The sequence below is a fragment of the Salvelinus namaycush genome, chromosome 21, assembly GCF_016432855.1.
Source record: "Salvelinus namaycush isolate Seneca chromosome 21, SaNama_1.0, whole genome shotgun sequence".
In the NCBI taxonomy this organism is placed as follows: domain Eukaryota; kingdom Metazoa; phylum Chordata; class Actinopteri; order Salmoniformes; family Salmonidae; genus Salvelinus; species Salvelinus namaycush.
In genome coordinates, this window is record NC_052327.1 from 4,584,971 (window position 1) to 4,610,953 (window position 25,983).

The 25,983-nt window shown below is 42.3% G+C and overlaps 1 protein-coding gene across 3 annotated transcripts in view; it reads left to right on the forward strand.

Moving 5' to 3' along the window:
- The window catches only part of cpt1ab (carnitine palmitoyltransferase 1Ab (liver)), a 60,966-nt gene extending 39,334 nt beyond the window's left edge, over positions 1-21,632 (forward strand). For all 3 annotated transcript variants that reach the window (XM_039017065.1, XM_039017067.1, XM_039017066.1), the window contains exons 10-19: positions 2,304-2,499; positions 7,899-8,087; positions 8,843-8,948; positions 9,100-9,216; positions 9,393-9,557; positions 10,917-11,048; positions 18,482-18,634; positions 18,891-19,004; positions 19,327-19,419; positions 19,635-21,632. In XM_039017065.1, coding sequence (XP_038872993.1) covers positions 2,304-2,499; positions 7,899-8,087; positions 8,843-8,948; positions 9,100-9,216; positions 9,393-9,557; positions 10,917-11,048; positions 18,482-18,634; positions 18,891-19,004; positions 19,327-19,419; positions 19,635-19,721 — 1,352 coding nt within the window. In that variant the 3' untranslated portion in view covers positions 19,722-21,632. The remainder of the gene's footprint in view (positions 1-2,303; positions 2,500-7,898; positions 8,088-8,842; positions 8,949-9,099; positions 9,217-9,392; positions 9,558-10,916; positions 11,049-18,481; positions 18,635-18,890; positions 19,005-19,326; positions 19,420-19,634) is intronic.
- Positions 21,633-25,983: the final 4,351 nt, after the last annotated feature.

A 25,983-nucleotide genomic window follows, 5' to 3' on the forward strand; every position in this document is an offset into this window, starting at 1 on the left:
TTTCCTCCATTTGGTGCCTAATGAACACGACGAACTTCTGTCACCCCATGAATCTCAGTAATGATTCACTTTCAATTGCAGTCAAATAGCAGACACTCTTTTCCAGAGGAAATCACAGTGAGTGAATTCAGATACGAAGATTGTAAAAGAACATTTCAAACCCAGTTTTTAATGGGAGATACATGTATAAATGATATATGACCCACCTTATGAAACAAACATAATATCCGGCGTAAGTCATCTATCAATGTATGTTGCGTGAACTAACTTTCTGAGTTGTTTTAGTTGATGGACTGATGAAGATATCCCTCTAACTCGTTTGGAGTGCTCAATTAACAAACCAATCATGCTTTAGAAGAACTCTGCATGCTCATAGTCTAGATGTTGCAATTATGTATAATATTGAATTAGTAAATATAGTGTAATATAATGTAATGTATGAGCGACTACCTGGACTCATTTTCATTTTCTGTTGCAAAACATTTTTGTTTAAGTTTTCCTTTGCGGGCACGATCCCAAACAGAGGCTAGGTCAGTGAGTGTGTTTTTTTTCCTTATTGGACTCTGAACATTTAGGGGAAAACCCAGTTTATCGCACGTGACTTAAAGCTAATTTCCTTAAAGCTGTCTAATGTGACCTTAACCTTTTGATTATTTGTTCATCTCCAAGATGGCAAAGACTTAAAGAGAGAGTTCACCTAAAATTACAATTGACATGAAACACGAAAATTGCTAATACAGGGCTCCAGACATTTTTCCCAGGTGCCACTGGTGCCGCAAATGTTTTCTGCCCATGATTTGGTGGCACTCCCCAATAGAAAATATTTGAGTCATCATCTCCTTCCATGAATGTTTGTGTGCGGCTCTGTAGAGATGAACAGAGGAAACTCCTGAAGAAATGAAATTCCCAAAATATGACCAAAATATGATAAAAGCAGAAATGTCACAAAATACTTTTTATACGGATCACCATAATGGTGATCCGTATAAGAAGCCATAGTCACGGATTACCATAATTGAAAACAATGTCAATATGGATATATTTTAAAACAGAGGTATATATGCCATGGGTGCAAGTCTGTTACTGTCTCCATCTCCTTTTCCATTGTCTTCAAAAACAGTATTTAAGTAGTGTTTTAGTAACATTTTGTAGTATATTAGTACAGTAGTGTTTAGTAGTTTTTTTTGTAGTTGTTTGGCTAAGCAATGAGATAATGTTGTATAATGCAGAAAGCCTAGCACTCAGCCTACATCCAATCCAGAAACACCCAAGTAAAGATAAAATGACTCAAGGTGCAATTAAACTAAGCAGATAGCCTGGATGTTACCTGGGTGTGAGGTTGTTGTTTTCGGGAACAAAGCTCCATGGAAAGGTGTCCCCTAGCATCCCGTAGACCCCCTTTCCCCTTCCTCCATCCCCCTAACTGTGCAAACGCTCGTTTGAAAGCACTGAACACCGCCATGTCTTCACACCTTTCTTCAAAAAGACAAGATTGATTATTTATGTGTGTTACTCACACAAACAATCGTTTGGACTCGCACCCAGATCCCCCATTTCATCCCCACACTCCCTAGTCACACTGCTTAAGTTTGTGGATCGAATAAACCAGTCCCCTTGACTTTTTCTTCTTCAAAATGAATATCCTTTGAAAAGTGGATAGATGTTCACGTGAATAAGAAAAACGGTCTCTGACAATGTAGATGACTATGGTTATCGACCCTCCTGTATGATACTTATGGTGTTTTGGTGTTTCACAGAATGGGACTACTACCAACATTGTTTTGCTTTTGTTGTGGATATTTTGACGCATACTTAAATTGGCTTATCGATATTGTCCGATTACACAAAATTCACCACCTACAAACTCCCTATACATCTTTATTGGATTATTATAACTTTAAGTCGTAAGCAGATAACGTTCTGTGAAATGCCTGTCTCTTCTTTACCCTCCTCCCCCCTTCCCTCTGAGATCACAGAGCTATGCCAGCACAGCCATCCTAATCATCATTAAATTATCTCTGACTAGGACCAGCGTTTACAGCACATTGTTTACGTACAAGGAACCCCCAAATTATACATACAAGGAACCCAAAAATCATTACGTTATTACAACCAGATAACAACCAGTTACTTTGTGGTAAACTTGTTGTAATGACGTCATTTCAACCAGCTTTGCCCGCTGGGAAGGGAATTTTGTTTCGGAAACTCATAAATGAGCTGTTCTGCCTATCCTTGCACCTTCTCCCACAACTGTCCCTCTTTCCTCTCTTCCCTCTTTCCCTCCCTCCTTTGAATATGTCCAGACACTATTCAGCATGTGGACGAGAGCAAGCACATCGCCGTTTTCAACAAGGGGCGCTTCTTCAAGGTGTGGGTGTTCTATGATGGGCGCCTGCTGTTGCCGCGGGAGATCGAGCAGCAGATGGAAAGGATCCTGGCTGATAAGAGCGAGCCCCAGGAAGGGGAGGAGTACCTGGCTGCGCTCACCGCAGGGGAGAGGTGGGTGGGGCTTCTGACAGGAAGTGATGTCATTACGGCACCTGGGTCATACTCACTGGCTTGCTACACTAGACACGTAACTTATGGCAGTGTAGCAGTTAAAAAACCTACTGTTTTCCTGATACCCCAATGTAGCTCCTATGTTAAGGTACATTTATGTTGCCCTGACATGGGACTATTAAGTACTGTTGCTTATATGTGAATTCAAGTTCAGAGCAGTTTGACCACGAGCCGGGTGCCTTTGTACCTAATTCCCCTGGTGAATATTGAACTGACCCGACCTGCTATCACACTACGTTTGTGTGCATGACAAGGGACCACTAATTGTACCAGTAGAAATTGCTGTCAGGATCTGGGGCTCTCAGACCGACTCGGATGTATTAAGATTCCATTTTACGGCATGCAAAGGAAAAGTTACAGTTAAAACATTTAACTTTATTTTTTTGTTATTGGACATGTTTAAGTAGTCCCTCCCTTTTTCAGTCCATTGCCTTTCGTTGGGTGCCAAATTATCATGACCCTTGTCAGTAATGCACAATGATGTAATGTGTAATGTGTGGAGCATTTCATAAAAAATGTAACTGTGTGTAGGGCTAATATGTGACCCACCACCTCAATTCGGTCTAATGTAGCAACATGGTGTTTTTTACATTGGACAAAAGTACAGACTGAACGTTTTGTATTCCCAAACTGGGGTATGCGCAATACCGTCGGGGGTACGCCAAATACAAATGTGATTCACATTTTTTTTTTAAATCATATACATTTTTTTCTTCTGTTAATTTTTTTTTCACATTTTCAAACAGTCCATTTCTATTTTTCAATGGCGCCATACATTTGGGTGAGTTTTTTTTCTCATCTGCGTAACCTCGTTTCACTGTCACAAATAAAATGAAACTATCTAGTGTTCAGCGAAATAACAACACAATGTCAAATACAGGCCGTTACTCTCTCGTGGGAATTCCACTAATGGTCCGTATGTAGCCAAACGTGGCTGCTGCTCATTCCGTTTGCTCGAAAATTGATAAATGGTTCAGAAAAAATAAGGCCTGCGTCCATAGAGACACATACCAGCCCTACTGGTAGTACTGCTTCTACCAGCAGTACTACACCTGCACCTGTCGACGACACAAGTTGTTCTGCTTCAACGAGCACATCCAATGCTAGCATCAGTAATTCTACATTTGTTGTTAGCCCAGCTAGCATAGACACTGACAGTTGTGAATCTGATGCAGCCGAAGAGCTACTGCCCCCTTACATGGGAAAGCACCAAACAACAGACAGGGACATTGTTGGACCATCGAAGAGGCACAAATATGATGAGAAATACATTGATTTGGGGTTCACTTATATTGGGAGTTGTGCCTTTCCTCAGCCACAGTGTTATATGTGAAAAAGTACTATCTCACAACTCAATGAAACCTTCACTCTTGCGCGGACATTTAGAAACAAAACATGCCCATTTGAAAAATAAGCCACTGGAGTTTTTTGAGCGAAAATTAAGACAACTTTCAGGTAGTAAGACATGTATAAAAGCAACAGATACCATTACTAAGAATGGGCTAGAAGCGTCTTATATGGTGAGCTACCGAGTGGCTAGGACAGACAAGCCCAATACTATTGTGGAGGACTTAATTCTTCCTGGTGCGTGGATATGGCTGGGACAATGCTGAGGGAAAAGGCCAAAAAAACTATACAGACAATGACTTCATCAAACAACACTGTTTCACGACGCATCAGTGACATGGCAGGAGATGTTTTGAAACAATTACTGCTTTGCATACAAGCCAGTGAATTCTATGCATTACAGCTGGATGAGTCAACAGACGTGGCAGCTCCTGGTATATGTCTGTTACATTTATGGGGGGTCAATTAAGAAAGACATCCCCTTCTGCAAACCACTGGAAACCAGGACAACAGAAGAGGATATTTGTAAAGTATTGGACAGTTTTGTGACATCAAATGGACTTTGGTGGTCAAGATGTGTTGGTATCTGTACTGATGGCGCAAAAGCCATGACAGGGAGACATAGTAGAGTGGTGACGCGCCTGCAAGCAGTTGCTCCCAACGCCACTTGGGTACACTGCAGCATCCACCGAGAGGCTCTTGCTACCAAGGGAATGCCTGACAGCTTGAAAGACATTTTGGACAATACAGTGAAAATGGTTAACTTTGTTAACTTCTTATGGCTGCAGCCCGACGCCGGTACACTTATGACAACAGCCAGCTCAAAGTGCAGGGCGCGAAATTTAAAAGATATTTTTTTTAAATATTTAACTTTCACACATTAACAAGTCCAATACAGCATATGAAAGGTACACATCTTGTGAATCAAGCCAACATGTCCGATTTTTTAAATGTTTTACAGGGAAGACACAATATGTAAATCTATTAGCTAACCACGTTAGCAAAAGACACCACTTTTTTTACTCCATCAGTTTTTTACTCCATCAGTAGCTATCACAAATTCGACCAAATAAAGATATAAATAGCCACTAACCAAGAAACAACTTCATCAGATGACAGTCTGATAACATATTTATTGTATAGCATATGTTTTGTTAGAAAAATGTGCATATTTCAGGTATAAATCATAGTTTACATTGCAGCTACAGTCAGAAATTGCACCGAAAGCAGACAGAAAAATTACAGACACCAACGCCAAATAACTAAATACTCATCATAAAACATTTCTGAAAAATACATAGTGTACAGCAATTGAAAGACAGGCATCTTGTGATTCCAGACAATATTTCCGATTTATCAAGTGTTTTACAGCGAAAACACAATATAGCGTTATATTAGCTTAGCACAATAGCAAACATAACAACAGCATTGATTCAAGGCAAAAATAGCGATAACGTATAAACCACCAAAATATATTAATTGTTTCACTAACCTTCTCAGAATTCTTCAGATGACAGTCCTGTAACATCATATTACACAATGCATATAGAGTTTGTTCGAAAATGTGCATATTTAGCGGCACAAATCGTGCTTATACAATGAGAATAGTGTCCAAAATCTCAAGCAATCTGTCCGGCGCCATCTTGGAAAGGCACCTATTCTTATCGAAAACTATTCATAAACTTGACTAAAAAAATACAGGTTGGACAGCAATTGAAAGACAAATTAGTTCTTAATGCAATCGCTGAATTACATTTTTAAAATTAACGTTACTGCGCAATACAGGGTGCGATAAAGCAAGGCTACACTGCAAGTAATGGCGTCTTATGCATTTTACTTTTTCCAACAGAACAATGAATTATCAGCATAAATAGTTCTTACTTTTTGATGAACTCCCATCAGAATCTTGGGAAAGGTGTCCTTTGTCCAAAATAATCGTTGCTAGGTTGGAGAACGTCGTCTTCAACGTTGCAATTAGCCATGTGGGCCAGAGATACCCAACTTCCTACAACGTCACGAAAATAAATACCCGAAAATCGCAATATACTGACATAAACTGATATAATTCGGTTTAAAATAACAACATTACGATGTCTTCAACACCTATATCGAATAAAAACAGAGCCGGATATATCTAGGAGCTAAAACGGGAGCTTCTAAAATGACATGCCAAGACCCTCCCTGCGTCAGAGCGAAGAGTGGAAAGATGGGACGCTTCGGTTCCAAGCAATTTATAACCTTTGGGAACTACGTAGAAACTCCATTTCAAGTCTCCCTATTCGCTGACACCCAGGGGAAGGCGTATGCAGTGCATCTCAACCAATAGAGGACAGGCAAATTAATACACAGGTCTCAGAACAGCCAGCAAAATTCTGCATTCTGACATACACATAGGAAAATTGCTCTAAGTCCAGTTCTGTTTCACCCACAGATATAATTCAAACGGTTTTAGAAACTAGAGAGTGTTTTCTATCCAATAGTAATAATAATATGCATATTGTACGAGCAAGAATTGAGTACGAGGCCTTTTTGAAATGGGCACCTTTTATCTGGCTACTCAATACTGCCCCTTGAGCCTAAACAGGTTAAAGCAAGGCACCCTGAACTCTCGTGTATTTTCTGCACTATGCTTTTACAACATACAGAAGTGCGCTGGTTATCAAGGGGTAAAGTATTGACACGTTTATAAAAAAATTGATAGACAAGCTTAAAGTTTTCTTTACTGACCATCATTTTCACTTGTCTGACCGCTTGCATAGTGACGAGTTTCTCACACGACTGGCCTATCTGGGTGATGTTTCTTCTCACCTGAATGATCTGAATCTAGGATTACAGGGACTCTCCACAACTATATTCAATGTGCGGGACAAAATTGAGGTTATGACTAAAAAGTTGCAGCTCTTCTCTGACTCCATTAACAAGGACAACACACAGGTCTTTCTGTCAGTGTATGATTTTTTGTGTGCAAATGAACTCAAGCTTACGGACAATGTCAAATGTGATATAGGTGCGCAATTACGCAGGTACTTTAATTTAAAAAAATCTTCAATCTGCACACAATACCCCATAATGACAAAGTGAAAACAGGTTTTTAGAAGTTTGCAAATACAAAATAAAAACAGAAATACATAAGTACACCCTTTGCTATGAGACTCGAAATTGAGCTCGGTGCATCCTGTTTCCATTGATCATCCTTGAGACATTTCTACAACTTGATTGCAGTTCAAATTCAAGAATATGCCTGTAACGTAACAACATTTTGAGAAAATTAAGGGGTCTAAATGCTTTCCGAAGTTTAAGAAACCCACTTAAGTCCGTGTGACAACTTTGGGTAAGTAAGTCTCTTGACGGGGCAACAACATTTTGGAAAACAGTTTAATCTGTGTTTTTCAACGATAGGTGGCGATAGTGAGAACACTGGTAGAGTTTTCTTTGACAACAAAGGAACCGAGTACATGGCACCAACTGGTGAGAGGGACAAGCGGCTTGAAGTGGCATAGCTCTACTAACTACATTATCGGTCAAGCCCAATTGTTCTCGTATTTAATAAAACCCATGCCATCTGAGTTGAAGAGTTAAGGATGGCCGATAGGTTCGCCAAAGACATCCGACCATTTAATCTTGTTGAGGGCCAAAATATTGTATTGTGGATGTTATCAGTTGTATGTGTGCTGCAGACAACTGCCAAACGGAGCAGATGCTATGGCTACCATATACTGTATATATTATGGTATTGATGATGGCTACTCACGCAGAGCGGGGGACAGATAGACGAGCAGCTAATGGAGGAAGTTATTTCTGATTTCTACTCGTAAAAGTGAGCTTGGGATGGGCATGATTGTTATCAGGACGGAACAGGAAAGTTCCGGGCTTATAGAACTGTTGTGGTAGCAGGACAGTATAGGAAAAAAATTGGCAGGAATCTTCACTTCCGAGTCAACCTCTAATGTCCACTCCACTACTCCTATTTGACCTCTAACCCTGCTCACCAGGACACCATGGGCCAAAGCACGTGAAACCTACTTCCGAAGCGGCAAGAACAAGCAGTCACTGGATGCCATTGAGAAGGCTGCCTTCTTCGTAACCCTCGACGACTCAGAACAGAAATACGAGCCCGACAACCCGGTGAAATCATTGGACAGCTACGCCAAGTCCCTCCTCCACGGCAAATGCTACGACAGGTGAGTGGCTGAAACCAGTCAAAGGTTGTGATCGAGCAAGTTCCAACCAATGACAGCCAAGGAGGGCAGCTCAGGCTATCAATCCACTGAGGAATTAATACAATTCCCACTGGGTACAGATGTCAATTCAATGTCTAGTCCACGTTGGCTCAACGTGACGACGTGGAAACAACATTGATTCAACCAGTGTGTGCCCAGTGGGTTATGTCACATTGTGCTGTTTCTTCAGTTTACCCTGGTCCAAAATCTGTTTGTGCGGTCTTGCCAACTCCTATGGTCATTTTCACGACAAACAATTAGCATAGGAGTTGGCAAGACCGCACAAACAGATCTGGGACTAAGCTACTGTTTCTGTAGGCCAGTTACCATAATCTCACTGCAGTTGCTACATCCATTGTTAGACTTTTCAATTAATATTATATAGCCTCCTCCATTGAATATTGAACAATATAACTTACAGATGACTCGTGAGCTTAGTTCAGCTGTCGTACCCTATTAAAACCCCAAATATAAGCTTGTTAGTTTGTAAACAAACAATGTATAGCCTCTAAACATGGTTAAAACTATAATATTGATATCATGGATGGTCAGTCCCTGTATCCATAGCTCTGTCCATGGGTTTGAGAGTGGTTTCATTTCTCCAGTCCCATCACTCAGCGATTTAGTAAATCATTGGCGGGGTGTCTACTATGTTATTGTTCGAACTGCAGAATGCCCCTTGAAGGTCCATTTTACATGGTGCTGTGTTTCTCCAGGTGGTTTGACAAGTCCTTCAACCTCATCGTCTTCAAGAACGGAACCACGGGCCTGAATGCCGAGCACGCCTGGGCAGACGCACCAATCATAGGCCATCTCTGGGAGGTATGTCCCATACGACAACCAATCTGCTTATTTGTGAATTGAGCATTCGGCGGTCTGTCCTCTTTAATATATTGTGAAAGATTTTCAATCCGAAGATTTGAGCTCTGTCATTGTGTTGTCAATTCTGTTGTCTCTCACCTCTGTCTCTCAGCAAGTCTTGTGCATGGACACTCTGGAGTTGGGCTACACTGAGGAGGGCCACTGTAACGGGGAGCCCCACCCCAACCTGCCCGGTCCCCAGAGGCTGCAGTGGGACATCCCTGCAGAGGTTCTATTTCACTTTCGTCAGAACTACTGCTAACACTACTATTGGCTTTGTCAGAGGCTTGTAACTACATTAAGCCTTAGGCCACATCTAATTGGCTTGTGGGGACGGATTTGGCCCGCGGGCCACCAGTTGACAGACTTGTGTTCTATGTTGTCTTGTGATCTTGTGATCCTCAGTGCCAGAGTACAATCCAGAGCTCTCTGAAGTTTGCCCAGACACTGGCAGATGACGTGGACTCGCACATCTACCCCTTTAAGGACTTTGGCAAGGGTCTGATCAAGAAGTGCCGCACGAGCCCGGATGCGTTCATCCAGATTGCCCTGCAGCTCGCACACTTCAGGGTGAAGGGACTTCAAAATATATTTTATGATTATTCTGGATTCGACCTTCACGCAGATAGTCAGACAAGCAGAATGTCAAAGTGAACGTGTTGCGCACTGTAAACGTGTTGCGCACTGTAAACTCCAATGTTTCCCTTGTGTTTATTTAGCAGCGCCGCTCTGCCACACCCAAAAAATATTGAACATGTAAAACAAAAAAAATTCTGTCAACATGCACTTTGAAGATGCTAGAACTGTCCACGTTTACTTTTCCTCTACGCCAGCTTTCCATTGCCACTACGTTTATTTCTCAACTCTTAAAAATGAACGTTTTATTAAATGTAAGCGCTGCGCTATTCACCGGGAGTGCGTAGGGGCCGAATGTAACACAGGTCAGTTGTAACAGGTAGTAAGTAGGCCTACATGGTAGTCACTGTCTTTTTTGGGCGGATAGTAAAGTCATCAATATGTTGCTAACTTGTAACAAGACCATTTTTTTGAGTTCGGGATCTAGCTAATGATTAGCCCAATGGGGGTATGCGTATTGGCAACCCCGTGCTTTAGCCTTTTTATTTAGCCCTTAAGCAGCATCAGTTGGACTACAGATGTTAACAAATATATATATTTGTATATATGTAAATATTTATAACTAGCCCAAGATAGTTCATCTGTTTCGGGGCAGAACGAGCAAGGAGGTGGGCAAAGTCGAGCACGAGCTTGCGGGATCTTATTGGTGTGCTGCGGCATGTGTTTGCGTATTTTCCATTAGGGAATGCCTCGTCTGTGAAGTGCGCCGTGTGCACAAACTAAATTCGGGCCTTGCACTCCTTCTAAACAACGACAACATTTTAAAACTTTTGAAAATGTCAAGTCGACAAAACGTGGTGTACTGTGTTCATAACAGATTGTAGTTGGTGTGAACAGAAACATGTGTTGAGATCAGATGTTTCATCAATGAGAAAATGAGCAGCTTAGATGGCGTCGGCGTCATTTTGTTTTCATTCATTTTGCAGTAGAATGTCCATGTTCTATACGGTTATTTCGTAATGTAACATGCATTCAAAAGCAGGGCTTTTGAGCGGTTATTCAAACGACATTCATTGTACTTTACAGCTTAGACCAGAGGCTAGAACCAACGATAACAGTCGTTATTGTTCTCCACTGTTTTTGTAGTTGTTGTTGTAGTGTGAACGCTGACGTTCACTGGAATTAGAACGATTTCTGATATTGCTATAGTTTTCGTTATAGTTATCGTCCTAGGTGTGGATGGCACTTTAAACTGTCAGGGAAACTGCCCTTAGGAGTACAAGGCAAAAATTAAGCCATGATGTGTAACAGCTGATGACATGTTTATTATTACATACTGTATGTTCTCTGCAGGATAAGGGCAAGTTCTGTCTAACGTACGAGGCATCGATGACACGGTTGTTCAGAGAGGGCCGTACGGAGACGGTGCGCTCCTGCACCATGGAGACCTGCGCCTTCGTCCGCTCCATGATCAGAGACGAGACGGTAAGGGTCAGGGTTCACATCGACCCCTCACCTCACCACATCCGCCGATGTTGCACTTCCGCATCTGCGGTGAAAGGTTACAGAGCTAGAGCCGTGTTAGTCAGACCATGAGACATTCCAAAAATCAGTCTTCTCACAAAATCATCTGTAGCGTTCAAATGGTTTGGCCTACAAACTATTATGAAAGATGAGACTCACGAACACGATGGTGTTCTCCGTTTTGCGCTACGACCCCCACAAGCATATTGAGACTCGTATGAAGTTGGTACAACCCGATCTGCCAACTTCCTTCTGTACAGCAGTGTCCGAACAGGTTGGGCTACACACTAATATGACTCATCTGTGCAAAGGTGAGACTCTCACGTACATGTCAGTTATTTTGCTCTAAGACACCCACAGTCTGAAAGTCCCTCGGTACCAGTTGAAAAAATGTATGCAAATATTAAAGGAGACTGTTTAGTGGCAGAAATAAGGGGTTAAATATACAGTACTGAACAAAAATATAAACGCAACATGCAACAATTTCAAAGTTTTGACCGAGTTACAGTTCATAAAAGGAAATCAGTTAATTGAAATTAATTCATTAGGCCCTAATCTATGGATTTCACATGACTGGGCAGGGGCGCAGCCAATGAGAGTGAGTTTTTCCCCACAAAGGGGCTTTATTACAGACAGAAATACTCCACAGCACCCCCCCTCCTCTCCTTAGACAATCTCACAGGTGAAGAAGCCAGATGTCGAGGTCCTGAGCAGGCGTGGTTACACGTGGTTTGCAGTTGTGAGGCCGGTTGGACATACTGCCAAATTCTCTAAAACAACGGAGGCGGCTTATGGTAGAGAAATTAACATTCAATGATCTAGCAATAGCTCTGTTGGACATTCCTGCAGTCAGCATGCCAATTGCACACTCCCTCAAAACTTGAGACATATGTGGCATTGTGTTGTGTGACAAAACGGCACTATTTAGAGTGGCCTTGTATTGTCCCCAGAACAAGGTGCACCTGAGTAATGATCATGCTGTTTAATCAGCTTCTTGATATGCCTCACCTGTCAGGTGGATGGATTATCTTGGCAAAGGAGAAAGGCTCATTAACAGGGATGTTAACACATTTGTGAATAACATTTGAGAGAAATAAGCTTTTAGTGCGTATGGAACATTTCTGGGATCTTTTATTTCAACTCATGAACCATGGGATCAACACTTTACATTTTGCGTTTATATTTTTGTTCAGTATACAGTACATGTAAAAACATATATATATGTTTACTGATCTTTCTTATATCTCTCAGATATAGGACAGAGACTTCAGAACAAACTTATTTTTGTTGTTCCATGTAATGAATCTGTTATTCAATGCGTTTGTATAGCATTAAGGCCCCCCCAAAAAATTCTAAGAATTTTTAAATATATTTTTTTGATACCTCAAGGGGTCTTAAAATAAAAATCGAATTACTAAAGGATCCATGGTATGACCTTCTTTTTTTTTTTTTATATTTTATTTTTGCATTTTCCAATTAACAACATTCAAGACAAACGTGAAAAGATATTAGACAACAATAGGACAAAGTGACAATAACAGATGAGCATAACAAAGAAAGAAAAAATAAAACAAATTATAATTATATATACAGACATACAATAAATAAAAATTTATAATGAGACATTGGATCATATGGTCACCTGCCGTAGGCACACGTTACGTGTGAAACATTATATAAGGATAATATAGAGATTCATTCAATGTGATGTGGGGGGAGATTCTCCATATAGTCAATAAAAGGTTGCCAAATTCTGTAAAATGTATTTAACTTATTCCTCAAGCGGTAAGTAATTTTCTCCAGTGGGATACAACTATTAACTTCTGATAGCCACATTGCAACTGGCAGGGGGGAATCCATTTTCCATTTCAAGGCGATACATTTCTTGGCAATCGCTAGCAATATTTCTGTTAGCTTTATAGTATGGCTTTGCCTAAGATTGGTGTTAGTAAAGTTGCCCAGTAGACAGACCTCCGGGTCTAGAGGGAATGCAACCCCATGAATTGAGGATATGGTATCGCATACCCCCTGCCAGAAACCGTGTAGTTTTGAACACTGCCAAGTGGAATGGAGGAATGTTCCTTCATCTGAGCCACATCTAAAACATAGGGAGGAGATATCAGGGTTGAACTTGTGCAGTCTAGATGGGGTGATATAGAGCTGATGGAGGAAATTAAACTGGATCAGTCTGTATCTGGAGTTCAATGTGGATGTAACACCATCCCTGCATAGGTCACTCCATAGACCCTCATCAAGATCAATACCCAGATCTTTTTCCCATCTAAGTCGGGGTTTATCTAGCCCAGGCAGTGTTAGTCCTGACATAAGAGCATCGTAAACACGGGAAATGGTCTTGAACAGTGGTTGGTCTGCGTGGCAGAGTTGTTCAATAGGTGACATCTTAGGTAGGTTCCATTGTCCCTTGAGAGACACCCTAATAAAGTTTCGTAGTTGTAGGTAGCTAAAGAAGTCCCTGTTAGGCAAGTGGTATTTCTGTTTCAGCTGATCAAAAGACATAAGAACTCCCTCCTCGTAACAATGTTCCAGAAGAGTGATCCCCTTATCAGACCATGGTCTAAAGTTACTATTCTGGAAAAACATAGGAATCAATCTATTGTTCCATAAAGGGGTTTTAGGGGAAAGGAATCCCCCTCGTCCGAACAGCTCATGCAGTTTGCACCATGCCAGGACAGAATGTATGATTAAAGGGTTGTCTGTGATGGTTTTTATAGATTTTCTGTCCCATTTGTAAAACAATTCTGCCCCAGTGTCATCATTTACCTCAAGCTTTTCAATGTTCAACCATGAGGGAGAGGGACCCTTGTCAAACCTCTGAGCCAGAAACCTAGACTGTGCTGCCCAGTAGTACATTCTAAAATTGGGGAGGTTTAAGCCCCCTTGACTGTAATCCAGGGTCAGTTTATCCAGGCCAACCCTAGGGGTTTTGCCGTGCCAGATAAACCGTCTGGTCATCTTGTCGAGAGAGGAAAAGAATGCTGCGGGAACAGGGATAGGGAGAGATTGAAACAGATATAGAAATCTGGGCAGGACATTCATTTTAATTACATTGATTCTACCCAGTAAAGTGAGAGGTAAGTCCATCCATTTACAAAGGTCACCCTCCACCTTTTGCAACAAATTGGCCAGATTGAGTTTATAGAGGTTGTTCAGGTTACCATCCACCATTATGCCCAAATATGTGAAGCCCATAGGCGACCATCTAAAAGGAAACTTGTGCTTGATGGTATGATGGTCAAAGACAGACAACGGTAAGATTTCGCTTTTATCTAAATTGACCTTATATCCAGAGAAAGAACTATAACACTGTAGTAGGATCTGCAAGTGAGAGAGGGAGTGTTCTGGGTTTGTTAGAAATAAGATAAGGTCGTCCGCAAAGAGTGATAATTTATGGGTATGGGGGCCCACCCCAAAGCCATGTATGTCAGGGCACGTTCTAATAGCCTCAGCCAACGGTTCGATGGCGAGGGCAAAGAGGTGGGGGCTAATTGGGCAACCTTGTCTGTTCCCCCTATGGAGAGGGAAAGAGGAGGAAGTAATCCCGTTGGTAGCAATCCTAGCTTTAGGAGATTTGTAGAGTGATTTTATCAAATTTACAAACCCGGTACCTAGACCAAACTTTTCCAAGACGCGAAAGAGGTATGGCCATTCAACCCTATCAAAGGCCTTTTCAGCGTCGAGGGAGACTGCGACACTAGGTATTTTGTTTTTGTTAGCAAGGTGAATTATATCAAAGAACCTTCTGAGATTATTGGAGGACAATCTATTAATTATGAAGCCAGTCTGATCTGGGTTGACCAACAGGGGAAGACATGACTCCAGTCTCTTAGATAGCATCTTGGTGACCAGTTTACAATCTGTGTTAAGGAGAGAGATTGGTCTATATGAGGCGCACTTTAGTGGATTTTTCCCTTTCTTGTGGATTACAGTAATCACTGCTTGAGAGAAAGACTCTGGAAAGCAGTTGTCTTCCCTGGCTTTTTTAAGTACCTCCATAAGGTAGGGGACCAACAGCTCCCTAAATTCTTTATAGAACTCTGGAGGGAAGCCATCCTCCCCAGGAGATTTATTAGAAGGTAAGGATTTAATGGCCTCCAACAATTCAGGAACTGAGAAGTGTTCACTCAGGCGCTCGCTGTCTTCCCCTGACAGGCATGGGAGGTTGAGAGAGGAGAGAAAAGAGTCGATCTCTGATAGATCATCGCTTGATTGGGAAGTGTAGAGGTCTTCATAGTATTTCTTAAAAGTATTATTAATTTCAGTAGGGTCGAAAGATATCTCATTAGTAAGAGTTTCTATAGCATTAATTGTCCTCTTACTTTCCTCTGCTTTCAGTTGCCATGCCAATACTTTGTGTGCTTTCTCTCCAAGCTCGTAATAACGCTGTTTTGATTTAGTGATGGCCCTCTCAGCTTGATATGTGTTCAGAATATTATATTTCAGTTTTTTATTTACCAAAAGCCTGTATAGATCTTTAGTTGGGCCTCTTTGGTAGGTTTTCTCTAGCTCTGAGATTTCAGATTCAAGGGCACTCAGTTCTGCACCGTGTTTTCTCTTCAGCCCTTTAGTATAGGAAATGATCTGTCCCCTCAGATAGGCCTTCAATGTGTCCCAAAGAATGAAACTGTCAGGAGCGGAGGGTTTGTTTGTCAAAGTGAAAATATTGATCTGCTCTTTGATGAATGCACACAATTCAGGTTGCTTTAGGAGTGTAGAATTTAGTCTCCATCTATATGCTCCATTTACCTTGGTAGGAATGGAGATTGATAATACCAGGGGAGAATGGTCACTAAGCAATCTGGGGAGATACTCGACATCTAACACTCTATGAAACAGTTGTGTCGACAGTAAAAAGTTATCTATGCGTGTGTGTGTCTTGTGTGGGTGTGAATAAAAAGAGTAGTCCCTATCCTGTGGGTGCAACTGTCTCCAGATGTCTAGTAAATTGAGATCTTTCATGAATGACATGGTGAGCTTGCTGGCTTTGGTAAGAAGTGAGGGTTTATCAGAGGACCTATCAAGAACTGTATCTAAACAAAAATTAAAATCTCCTCCAACCAGTAACCATCCTGGTGGTGCTTGAGCGACCTGAAGGAAGACATTCTGAATAAACATATGGTCATCGAAGTTAGGAGCATAGATATTCAATAGGGTCCAAGACTCTGAAAACATATGCCCCTGCACCAAAACAAACCTGCCAGAGGGATCAGAGATGGTGTTGCTGACGCAGAAGGGGATGTGTCTACTTATCAAAATTGCAGTTCCTCTTGCTTTGGAGTTAAAAGAGGACGCAAAAACTTGTCCTACCCATTCCCTCTTCAATTTCTTGTGTTCACTGGCTGTAAGATGTGTTTCTTGTAAAAACACAATGTCAGCCTTTAATTTCTTAAGGTATGTATAGACTCTCTCCCTTTTAATCGGGCTGTTAAGACCTTTTACGTTGAATGTGGAATATTTTAGTGGATTAAGCATAGTAGGGTTTCAAATATGTAACTGAATGGAAATCTATCATATGTAGATAGTTAGGAAATGTTTCAACTTTGGTTTGAACACAGAAGTGACCTATGTGTCTCTTTAGGAAGGAAACAATAAACATAGAAAAAAGGGGGAAAAAATAAAGAATCCCACCCACCCCGATTGTTAGACTAAAACCACAATCCCAACAATCAAACATGAATACACTTGTAGAGATACGTTGCTGCTCGCTTTCCATCTTGCTCTTACTAGCTAAACCTTGGCGTAAACTAAAACCTGCGAGCTCTCTAAATTGAAAACAAACGTTGTGAATAGATATTTATGGCTGAATATTTACTGCCCACGGTAAGGGCTGCTTGAGTCTCTTTTCGAAAGATTAACATAAATGGGGGGGAAAGCAGTGGGCCTAAACCCACTTATTTGCTTCGCCCAGTGATATGTACTAAACCAAAATATACTCTCCTGTAAGTGTAATAGAACTCACCCCGGAAAGATACGGTTAGTTGAAAATGTACAAATCAATTATAGCGACCGGAGGATATCAGCGGTTCAGTCCGGATAAGAGAAAACAAACAAACTGCATCTTATCCCCCAAAGAGACCGTCCTGGCTCAGACGTTGCTCAGTTCTTTGAGAAAAGTGTACACTTCTCCCGGCGTGTTGAAGAGATGGCTTCGGCCTTTGTACTGAACTTTCATCCGCGCAGGGTGGATGAGGTAGCCGATGATGTTCTTCTCCTTCAGTGCTTTGGCGGCAGGTCTGAACTGCTTGCGACGTCTTGCGAGATCCGCGCTCATATCCGGGAAAAGGCTGACCCTCTTGCCATCAATGGTTATGTCCCCTTTGGCTCTTGCGAGTTGCAGTACCTTCTCTCTGTCTTGGAAACGGAGGAACCTGATCAGGACGGCCCGTGGGGGCTCATCTGGCCGGGGTTTCGGCGCTGATGTTCTGTGGGCGCGTTCGATTTCCAGTGACTTGGTGAAGTTGATTGTGCCTAGGACATCCGGGATCCATTGAGTGAAGAAACGGACCGGGTCACGGCCCTCGCTGTCCTCTTTCAATCCCACCACACGGATATTACTACGTCTGCTCTGGTTCTCCATCTGATCTACCTTGTTTTTGAGGTAGGCATTGTCCTTTTGCAGTTGTATCAAGACCTGGTCATGTCGAGCGATGGTGTCTTCAACTGTGCTAATGCGCAACTCTGCCTCAGTCGTTCTCAAAAGGAGATCATTCATGGAGGATTTCAGGTCGTCAATGGAAGAATGGAGTTCAGCCGTTCTCTTATCGATTTTCATAGAAAGACCTTTGTTACCATCCTGAATTTCCCGGAGGAGAGTAGCCAGCATGTCGGCAGGCTCGCAAGAGGCCGAGAGCAACAGTCTGGAACTGTCGTTTGAGTTATGAGGGCTAATGCTAATCTTGCTAGCGTTATCGTTATCTTGGGAATCAACGACGTTTTGGTCGTCCTTCTTGCCTCTCTTTCGGCGGTCCATGGCTCTTTGGGAAGGTAAGTACTTGACAATTTATCAGCCGATGTTAGAATATTGTTTCAACGTTGTTATTTAGGTAATAATAGAATAACTTTGAAGAGCTCGGTTTGTCAACTTCTGCTCAGCTCCGCGGCATCACGTGCTCACCATGGTATGACCTTCTTAAAACAATTCCTAATACAGTTGCTTAGTAGAACCCCCCCCCCCCCCCCCCCCCCCCCCCCCTCTGCTTTATAGGGCTTAGACTCTTATGGGTTAATTTAATTAAAAATAACAAGGTTAAACAAAGAGAAACAGAAGCCAATGCCCAACATTTTGGCTAGATTGTCAAGATGCCTTTGTACCTCCTCCTTTCCCTTCATCCTTATGGTCCCTACCTCACCTCGTCTCTCGCTCTCTCTTTCCCCAGAGAGAGGAGCGTACGAGACTACTGAAGGAGGCGTCAGAGAAGCATCAGAACATGTATCGTGAGGCCATGGTAGGGAAGGGCATCGACCGTCACCTCTTCTGCCTTTACGTCATCTCCAAGTACCTGGGAGTGGACTCTCCCTTCCTCCACGAGGTGAGTGATGGTTGCTACGGACACACACACACACAAAAAAAGATGAGCTCGTCTCTGTCAATGTCTTGTCTTGACTTTATTAAACCCATAGGGCCGGTTCCCCGGACACAGATTAAGCCTAGTCCTGGACTAAAAATAAATGTACATGGAGATTCTCCATTGAGCTTGCTTGTCAGTTCAGGAAAACAAGGTAATGATACAAATGTGTGATTTGGTTGAACTGTCCCTTTAAACTGTCTGTTTCTGTGGACTGCAGGTTCTGTCAGAACCCTGGAGGCTGTCCACCAGTCAGACTCCAATGCAGCAGGTGGAACTTTTTGACCTGGTCAAACACCCTCAATATGTCACCTCCGGAGGAGGCTTCGGCCCGGTGAGTATTCTTTTCTCTCACTGCTGAATCCTTCTAAATGTCGTCCGTGTTCAGCAAATAACTCGCCAAGCAGTGACCCAGCATTTGGGAGAAAATATAGTGATCTGAACCGGTGGTTTGTGACGAAGTAATCAATTTATCTGGGCCCAGTTAGGGAATGCTAAAGAGGATGATCTCTTACCTGGTGTGTGTTCATTAGAACAGTCAAAATAAAATGTTTAAAAACATTTTGCAACTAAAATGAACATTTCCTATTGGACAAGTCCAGGCAGTTTGGTGCCTAATTCAAGAGACAGAGCTTATCTACGGTTGTCTCCTCCAGGTGGCTGATGACGGTTACGGAGTGTCCTACATCATTGTTGGAGAGGACCTCATCAACTTCCACATCTCCAGCAAACACTCTAGTCCAGAGACCGTATGTTTACATGCGTTACAATTCTACCCTGCCTCTTTCTATTCCTCCTAAATATCATTCTCTCTCTCTCTCTCTCTCTCGCTCTCTCTCTCTCTCTCACACATTTCTCTCTCTCTCTCTCACACATTTCTCTCTCACATTTCTCTCTCACATTTTTCTGCCTACCCTGCCTCTTTCTATCCCTCCTAAATATCATTCTCTCTCTCTCTCTCTAGGACTCCCACCGCTTCATGAGTAACATTAAACAGGCCATGCTGGAACTTAAGGGTCTGTTTGACCTCAACAAGAAAGCCATCAAGTGATTTTTCTCTCCTAATTTGAAGAAAAATAAAACAAACCATTTCAATATTTGTTAACAAAAAGGCATGCTCTTCCCGAAGCTTTTACATTGAAATTGTTGCATTTTTATTTCTAAGTTAATTATACATTTTCATAGCATTAATTAAGTGTGGAAAATACACAGTTTAAATCATGGATATTTATGTCACATTTCGCTTTGTTGCTTTTTTGTTTTATTCTCGTGATGGGGTAGTTTTAACTGTATGTATGTAGCGCACAGATAAAAAATGGCAGTTTCTCTGCTGGACTGTATGCACCAGTGCCTTAGTGACCCACTAATGTAGAGAGGCAATGAGAGAGGACAGTGAGTGGGAGTACTTTCAAGTTGCCCATAGACACTGATCTAAATTCAGTTTTGCATTTTGTTCGTCTAACGATGAAGGTAATATTTGAGTAGGGTAAACTGATCCTAGATCTATCTTGTGTTATTTATCACGTGTACTGCCAGTTTTATCTTCTTTTAGCTGCTATGTTTGTATGACTAGTGATAAAGTTGTTTATTTTTGTTGTGTTGTCATTTTCATTCTCAGGTTTTTTAACTTGGCCTAGTTTTAGGGTTCAGTCTACCACAGCATTGCATGTTTGGCGTGTACAGTAAGGTTTCGGGATGCACTACTACTGCTGAATTCCAAATGGAACTCTAGCCTCTAACTTCTATCTTCTGTAGATCTGAACATATTTAAGTCTATGGTGAAAATTCCACTTAGCCTCTCCAAGGGCTAGATGGAGTAATTACCATAATGATTGTCTTGGGGGTAAAAAAAAGCAATTTAGAATACAGAATATTACGCCACACAGCAGATAGTCGTTCGAAGTGAACATGACTATTTGTGTTTTAGTAGAAGGAAGATATGGTATCGTTTGGGAGTAATCTCGCCTGGGCCAAGTTCAGCATGGCACAATGTTGTGGAACGTAGAACAAGCGTGCCTCTCTAACATGTACAAAGAGGAATCACTTCAAATCATGACATTCCTAAATGTTTGCCTACTGAACATGGCCCTGCGTTGCATGTTACATTTCTCATTGCAGCTGTTGATGGGTTAGGGGGCGGTCACTGCACTTTTTGTTTGGCAGCGCTCTGCAGGACTGGCCCTTCAGATCACACTAGCCTAACTGCCTTTGTAGCCTTTAGCCATGGTTCTTTTCATTAGGGCACACCGTAGCAAAACATTTTGCAACAGAAAGCGAAAAACAAGCATTTCTCGTTGGACTGTTTTTTTCCCCCCTTCAGTTTTGTGTATGATGAACACGACCCAGGTCTCAGACCACAGACGATCTGACTATATCTGCTTATAAAGGGACTTTTCATCCAGGGGTGAACTGTCATGATGTATATCATAAGAATGTCGACCGACTGTGTTGTAGTTCCATTTGTTGTAGATCATTTTTTTCAAGTGAAGAGATTGGTCGACTGTCGTATTTCACCAACATGAATACAGTGTCTCAAGAGACTTGCAGTGTGTTGAAGGTAAACATTTTTGGACAATATTGGGGCAGTACACAGATGCAAGATACATAGGACTAGACAATGATACATAGAGATACATAGGACTAGACAATGATACATAGGACTAGACTACATAGGAAAGACTTTAAAAATGTAGTAGGCTAACTTGTAACCAAGATAAAGTCGTTGCTCATTTAGGAAGTCAAAAGGACATTTTATTTTATTTTATGATTAAAACAACATTTTTGACATGACTTTGTTATTCCTGACTTTGTCATTGCATATGTGGAAAATAATCTATTGTAGTTGTAATACAACTTCTCACAGTAGACCCGTTTACACTTCTGCCTGGTTTTGATGAAAAAGACAAGCAGCTGAAATACCAAAACTTTTTAACCCAATAAAAGCGAATGTCAACCAACTGAACTCTGACTCTTTGAATGTGAAGTTACATTTTTACATTGTACAGTCTATTGTGGGTCATTGCAGTTTTACTTACTCAAGTGTTCCCAGGGCAGATCTTCAATTTGATTGGCTTATGAAAGGTTGGGCGGAGCTAACTTTTTTCAACATACAGTGCATTCAGAAATTATTCAGACCCCTTGACTTTTTCCACATTTTGTTACGGTACAGCCTTATTCTAAAATTGATGAAATTAAAATATTTCCTCATCAATCTACACACAATAGCCCATAATGACAAAGCAAAAACAGGTTTATACATTTTTGCAAATTTATGAAAAATGTAAAACAATCACCTCATTTACCTAAGTATTCAGACCCTTTGCTATGAGACTCGAAATTGAGCTCAGGTGCATCCTGTTTCCATTGATCATCCTTGAGTTGTTTCTACAACTTGATTGTAGTCCACCTGTGGTAAATTCAATTGATTGGACATGATTTGGAAAGGCACACACCTGTCTATATAATGTACACAGTTGACAGTGCATGTCAGAGCAAAAACCAAGCCATGAGATTGGAATTGTCCGTAGAGCTCAGAGACAGGACTATTTTGAGGCACAGATCTGGAGAAGGGTACCAAAAATTGTCAGCAGCATTGAAGGTCCCCAAAAACACAGGGGCCTCCATCATTCTTAAATGGAAGAAGTTTGGAACCACTAAGACTCTTCCTAGAGCTGGCTGCCCAGCCAAACTGAGCAATCGGGGGAAAGGGCCTTGGTCAGGGAGGTGAAAAAGAACCTGATGGTCACTCTGACAGAGCACCAGAGTTCCTCTGTGGAGATGGGAGAACCTTCTAGAAGGACAACCATCGCTGCAGCACCACCAATCAGGCCTTTATGGTAGAGTAGCCAGGGAAGCCACTCCTCAGTAAAAGGCACATGACAGCCCACTTGGAGTTTGCCGAAAGGAACCTAAAGGACTCAGACCATGAGAAACAAGATTCTCTGGTCTAATGAAACCAAGATGGAACTATTTGGCCTGAATGCCAAGCGTCACGTCTGGAGGAAACCTGCTTCCATCCCTACGGTGAAGAAAGGTGGTAGCATCATGCTGTGGGGATGTTTTTCAGCGGCAGGGACTGGGAGATTAATCAGGTTTCGATGGAAAGATGAACGGAGCAAAGTATAGAGAGATCCTTGATGAATATAGATGATCCTTGATGGTGACTAGCGAGCTGAGATAAGGCAGGGCTTTACCTAGCAGAGACTTGTAGATGACCTGGAGCCAGTGGGTTTGGCGACGAGTATGAAGCGAGGGCCAGCCAACGAGAGCGTACAGGTCGCAGTGGTGGGTAGTATATGGGTTTTTGGTGACAAAACGGATGGCACTGTGATAGACTGCATCCAATTTGTTGAGTAGACTTTTGGAGGCTATTTTGTAAATGACATCGCCGAAGTCGAGGATCGGTAGGATGGTCAGTTTTACGAGGGTATGTTTGGCAGCATGAGTGAAGGATGCTTTGTTGCGAAATAGGAAGCCAATTCTAGATTTAATTTTGGATTGGAGATGCTTAATGTGAGTCTGTAAGGAGAGTTTACAGTCTAACCAGACACCTAGGTATTTGTAGTTGTCCACATATTCTAAGCCAGAACCGTCCAGAGTAGTGATGCTAGTCGGGCTGGCGGGTGCGGGCAGCGAACGGTTGAAAAGCATGCATTTAGTTTTACTTGCATTTAAGAGCAGTTGGACGCCACAGAAGGAGAGTTGTATTGCATTGAAGCTCATCTGGAGGTTAGTTAACACAGTGTCCAAAGAAGGGCCAGAAGTATACAGAATGGTGTCGTCTGCGTAGAGGTGGATCAGATAATCACCAGCAGCAAGAGCGACATCATTGATGTATACAGAGAAGAGAGTCGGCCTGAGAATTGAACCCTGTGGCACCCCCATAGAGACTGCCAGAGGTCCGGACAACAGGCTCAATAGATATCCTTTTTGCCCTTTCTTCACTCAATTCGAGCTCTGGTTTTAACCAAACGCACCAAGCCGTTCCTAGACACGGAGGTATTTAATCAGTGCATGCGACAGTATTGGAGTATTTGGCTACACTGACATCTATGGATAGCATAATTGTGTCTGTCAAACAGGTAAGATTACCACGTATTTCTTTGGAATGGGGAGAAATATGCTCCAATTATATATGTAATTCTATGATTATGCCCATAAAAAAGGTTGGTGCACGGGTGCACATATAGGAGGTCCCTTACCAGGCAGAAGGGAATTTTACTTTAACCCCTGCATCGGAGAGTTACAATGTTGCTATCACTATGCAGCCAGCGGCCTATACTGTAGTAGGAAACAGAGTTTCTTATTGATAATATGACACCTGTTATCACACATGCCACGACCCCACAATTGTTACAATAGAATAACACGTTTATATAACATATTTAACATATATTTTAATATTCCTGTAAAACTGTAAAAAAGAGTGAGATCATTTGAGCTTTAGAAACAAGTGCTTTCATAAATGCATGGCGGGCCTCGTTTCACTGGAGCAGTGGAAAATAAGCTTTATGTCAATGACCCAGCCTTAACGAATTTAGTTCATTTACATATCGAATTTGATTGACCAACATCAGTTTCAGCATTTATTTATTTTGTGTCCTCCTAAAGTGGCCTCTCTCCTCCTCTTTGGTGCGGCATTGCAGTCAGCGATGTTTTCTCTCGGTAGCTGTCCATGGTCCTGAAATCAAATCATCTGAGAGAGACAGAGAGAGATAGAGGGGAGAGAGAGAAAAATAGAGTGAGAGAGTGAGATTAGGATGTAGTCTGTTTAAATCCTAAAGAAATACAAAGTAAACAGGTGATAGATAATTGAGTAATCTTACAAATTAATGCGAGTGTATGATCAACTCTTACCTTTTATTCAGACAAGTTGACTCGCCTGGCCTTCCTGGCAGCAAAGCATGCACTGCTTCTTGGAGGTTAATATTGTAACACAACACGAGCTCAATTGATATAGTGGCAAGTCCATTGAGTCTCTCTTGACTCATAGTAGAGCACAGGTAGTTTTTGATGAGTTTGAGCTTGGAGAATGTGCGCTCTCCACTTGCCACTGTTACCAGGAGTGCGAGAAGAACTCTCAGGGCAACAAAGAGATACAAGGAAGCCATTTGGTGTCTGGATATGTACTCCAGTGTGTTGAGTGGTTTTGCCTCTGTCCAGTCTCCTACTCAAGACTTTGAGCTCATTACACAGATCTTTTGCATCAATGTCCCTGTAATCCCTGTACGTTAGGGCCCTCTCCAGTGTTGCGCAGTCCCTGGTAAGTGCTGCAGTGTCCATGTCCTTGATGGTGGGGATGTTGTACAGGATGTTGAAAACACTGTGGTGCTCTTCAAGCCGCGTAAAGCTCTTGTTGACGGACTGGATAGCAGAATCAAGAATCTGATTAAAGAAATGTACTTTGAATTTCTGCTGAGGTAAGTCACAGGCTCATCCTCTCCCTAGTAGCCAAACAGACTCCTTATCTTCCTGGGACAGACTGTGGGATGCACTGGGAAACAGGGCTCAATACCCATCTCCTCTGCCAACTCTTTTGCGCTTGCAATGAAAGCTGTATCGGAGCGGTAGTCTTGGAGGAATACCCTAGTTGAGTTCAATTGAGCCACTGCTGGTGAAAGGTTAAAACTCACCGCCTGCAAACTCTTAATGGTCTAGGATCAAATCCATGTCTCACAGCCATTTGTCTCTTATTTCCTGTTGCAACCCACCACAAGAATGACCACGGGGTGTCCTGGTTTGTGGATAATCCTGACAGTCCTCCTCTGGTGGCTTAACCTGGTAGAATTTCTGCAAGCTGTAGACCACCATAAAAATGGCAATGGTATGTCCTGGTTGTGGATTGTCGTTCCGGACCCGTAGTCCGGTTGTCCAGGCTGGTTGATCTAGGCAGTAACTTAGACAGACGTTAATAACACAAAACAATCACGCAATTGAGCTCAGGGGCCTGGGTCTGAACCCCACCTGTGTAACTGGGTCCTGGACTTCCTGACAGGCCACCGCAGGTGGTGGAGGTAAGAAACAACACCTCATCCTCAACACTGGGGCCCCACAAGGGTGCGTGCTCAGCCCTCTCCTGTACTCCCTGTTCACCCATGGCTGCGTGGCCACGCACGCCTCCAACTCAATCATCAAGTTTGCAGACGACACAACAGTAGTAGGCCCGATTACTAACAATGACGAGACGACCTACAGTGAGGTGAAAGCCCTGGCGGAGTGGTGCCAGGAAAATAACCTCTCCCTCAACGTCAAACAAAACGAAGGAACTAATCGTGGACTTCAGGAGACAGCAGAGGGAGCACGTCCCCCATCTA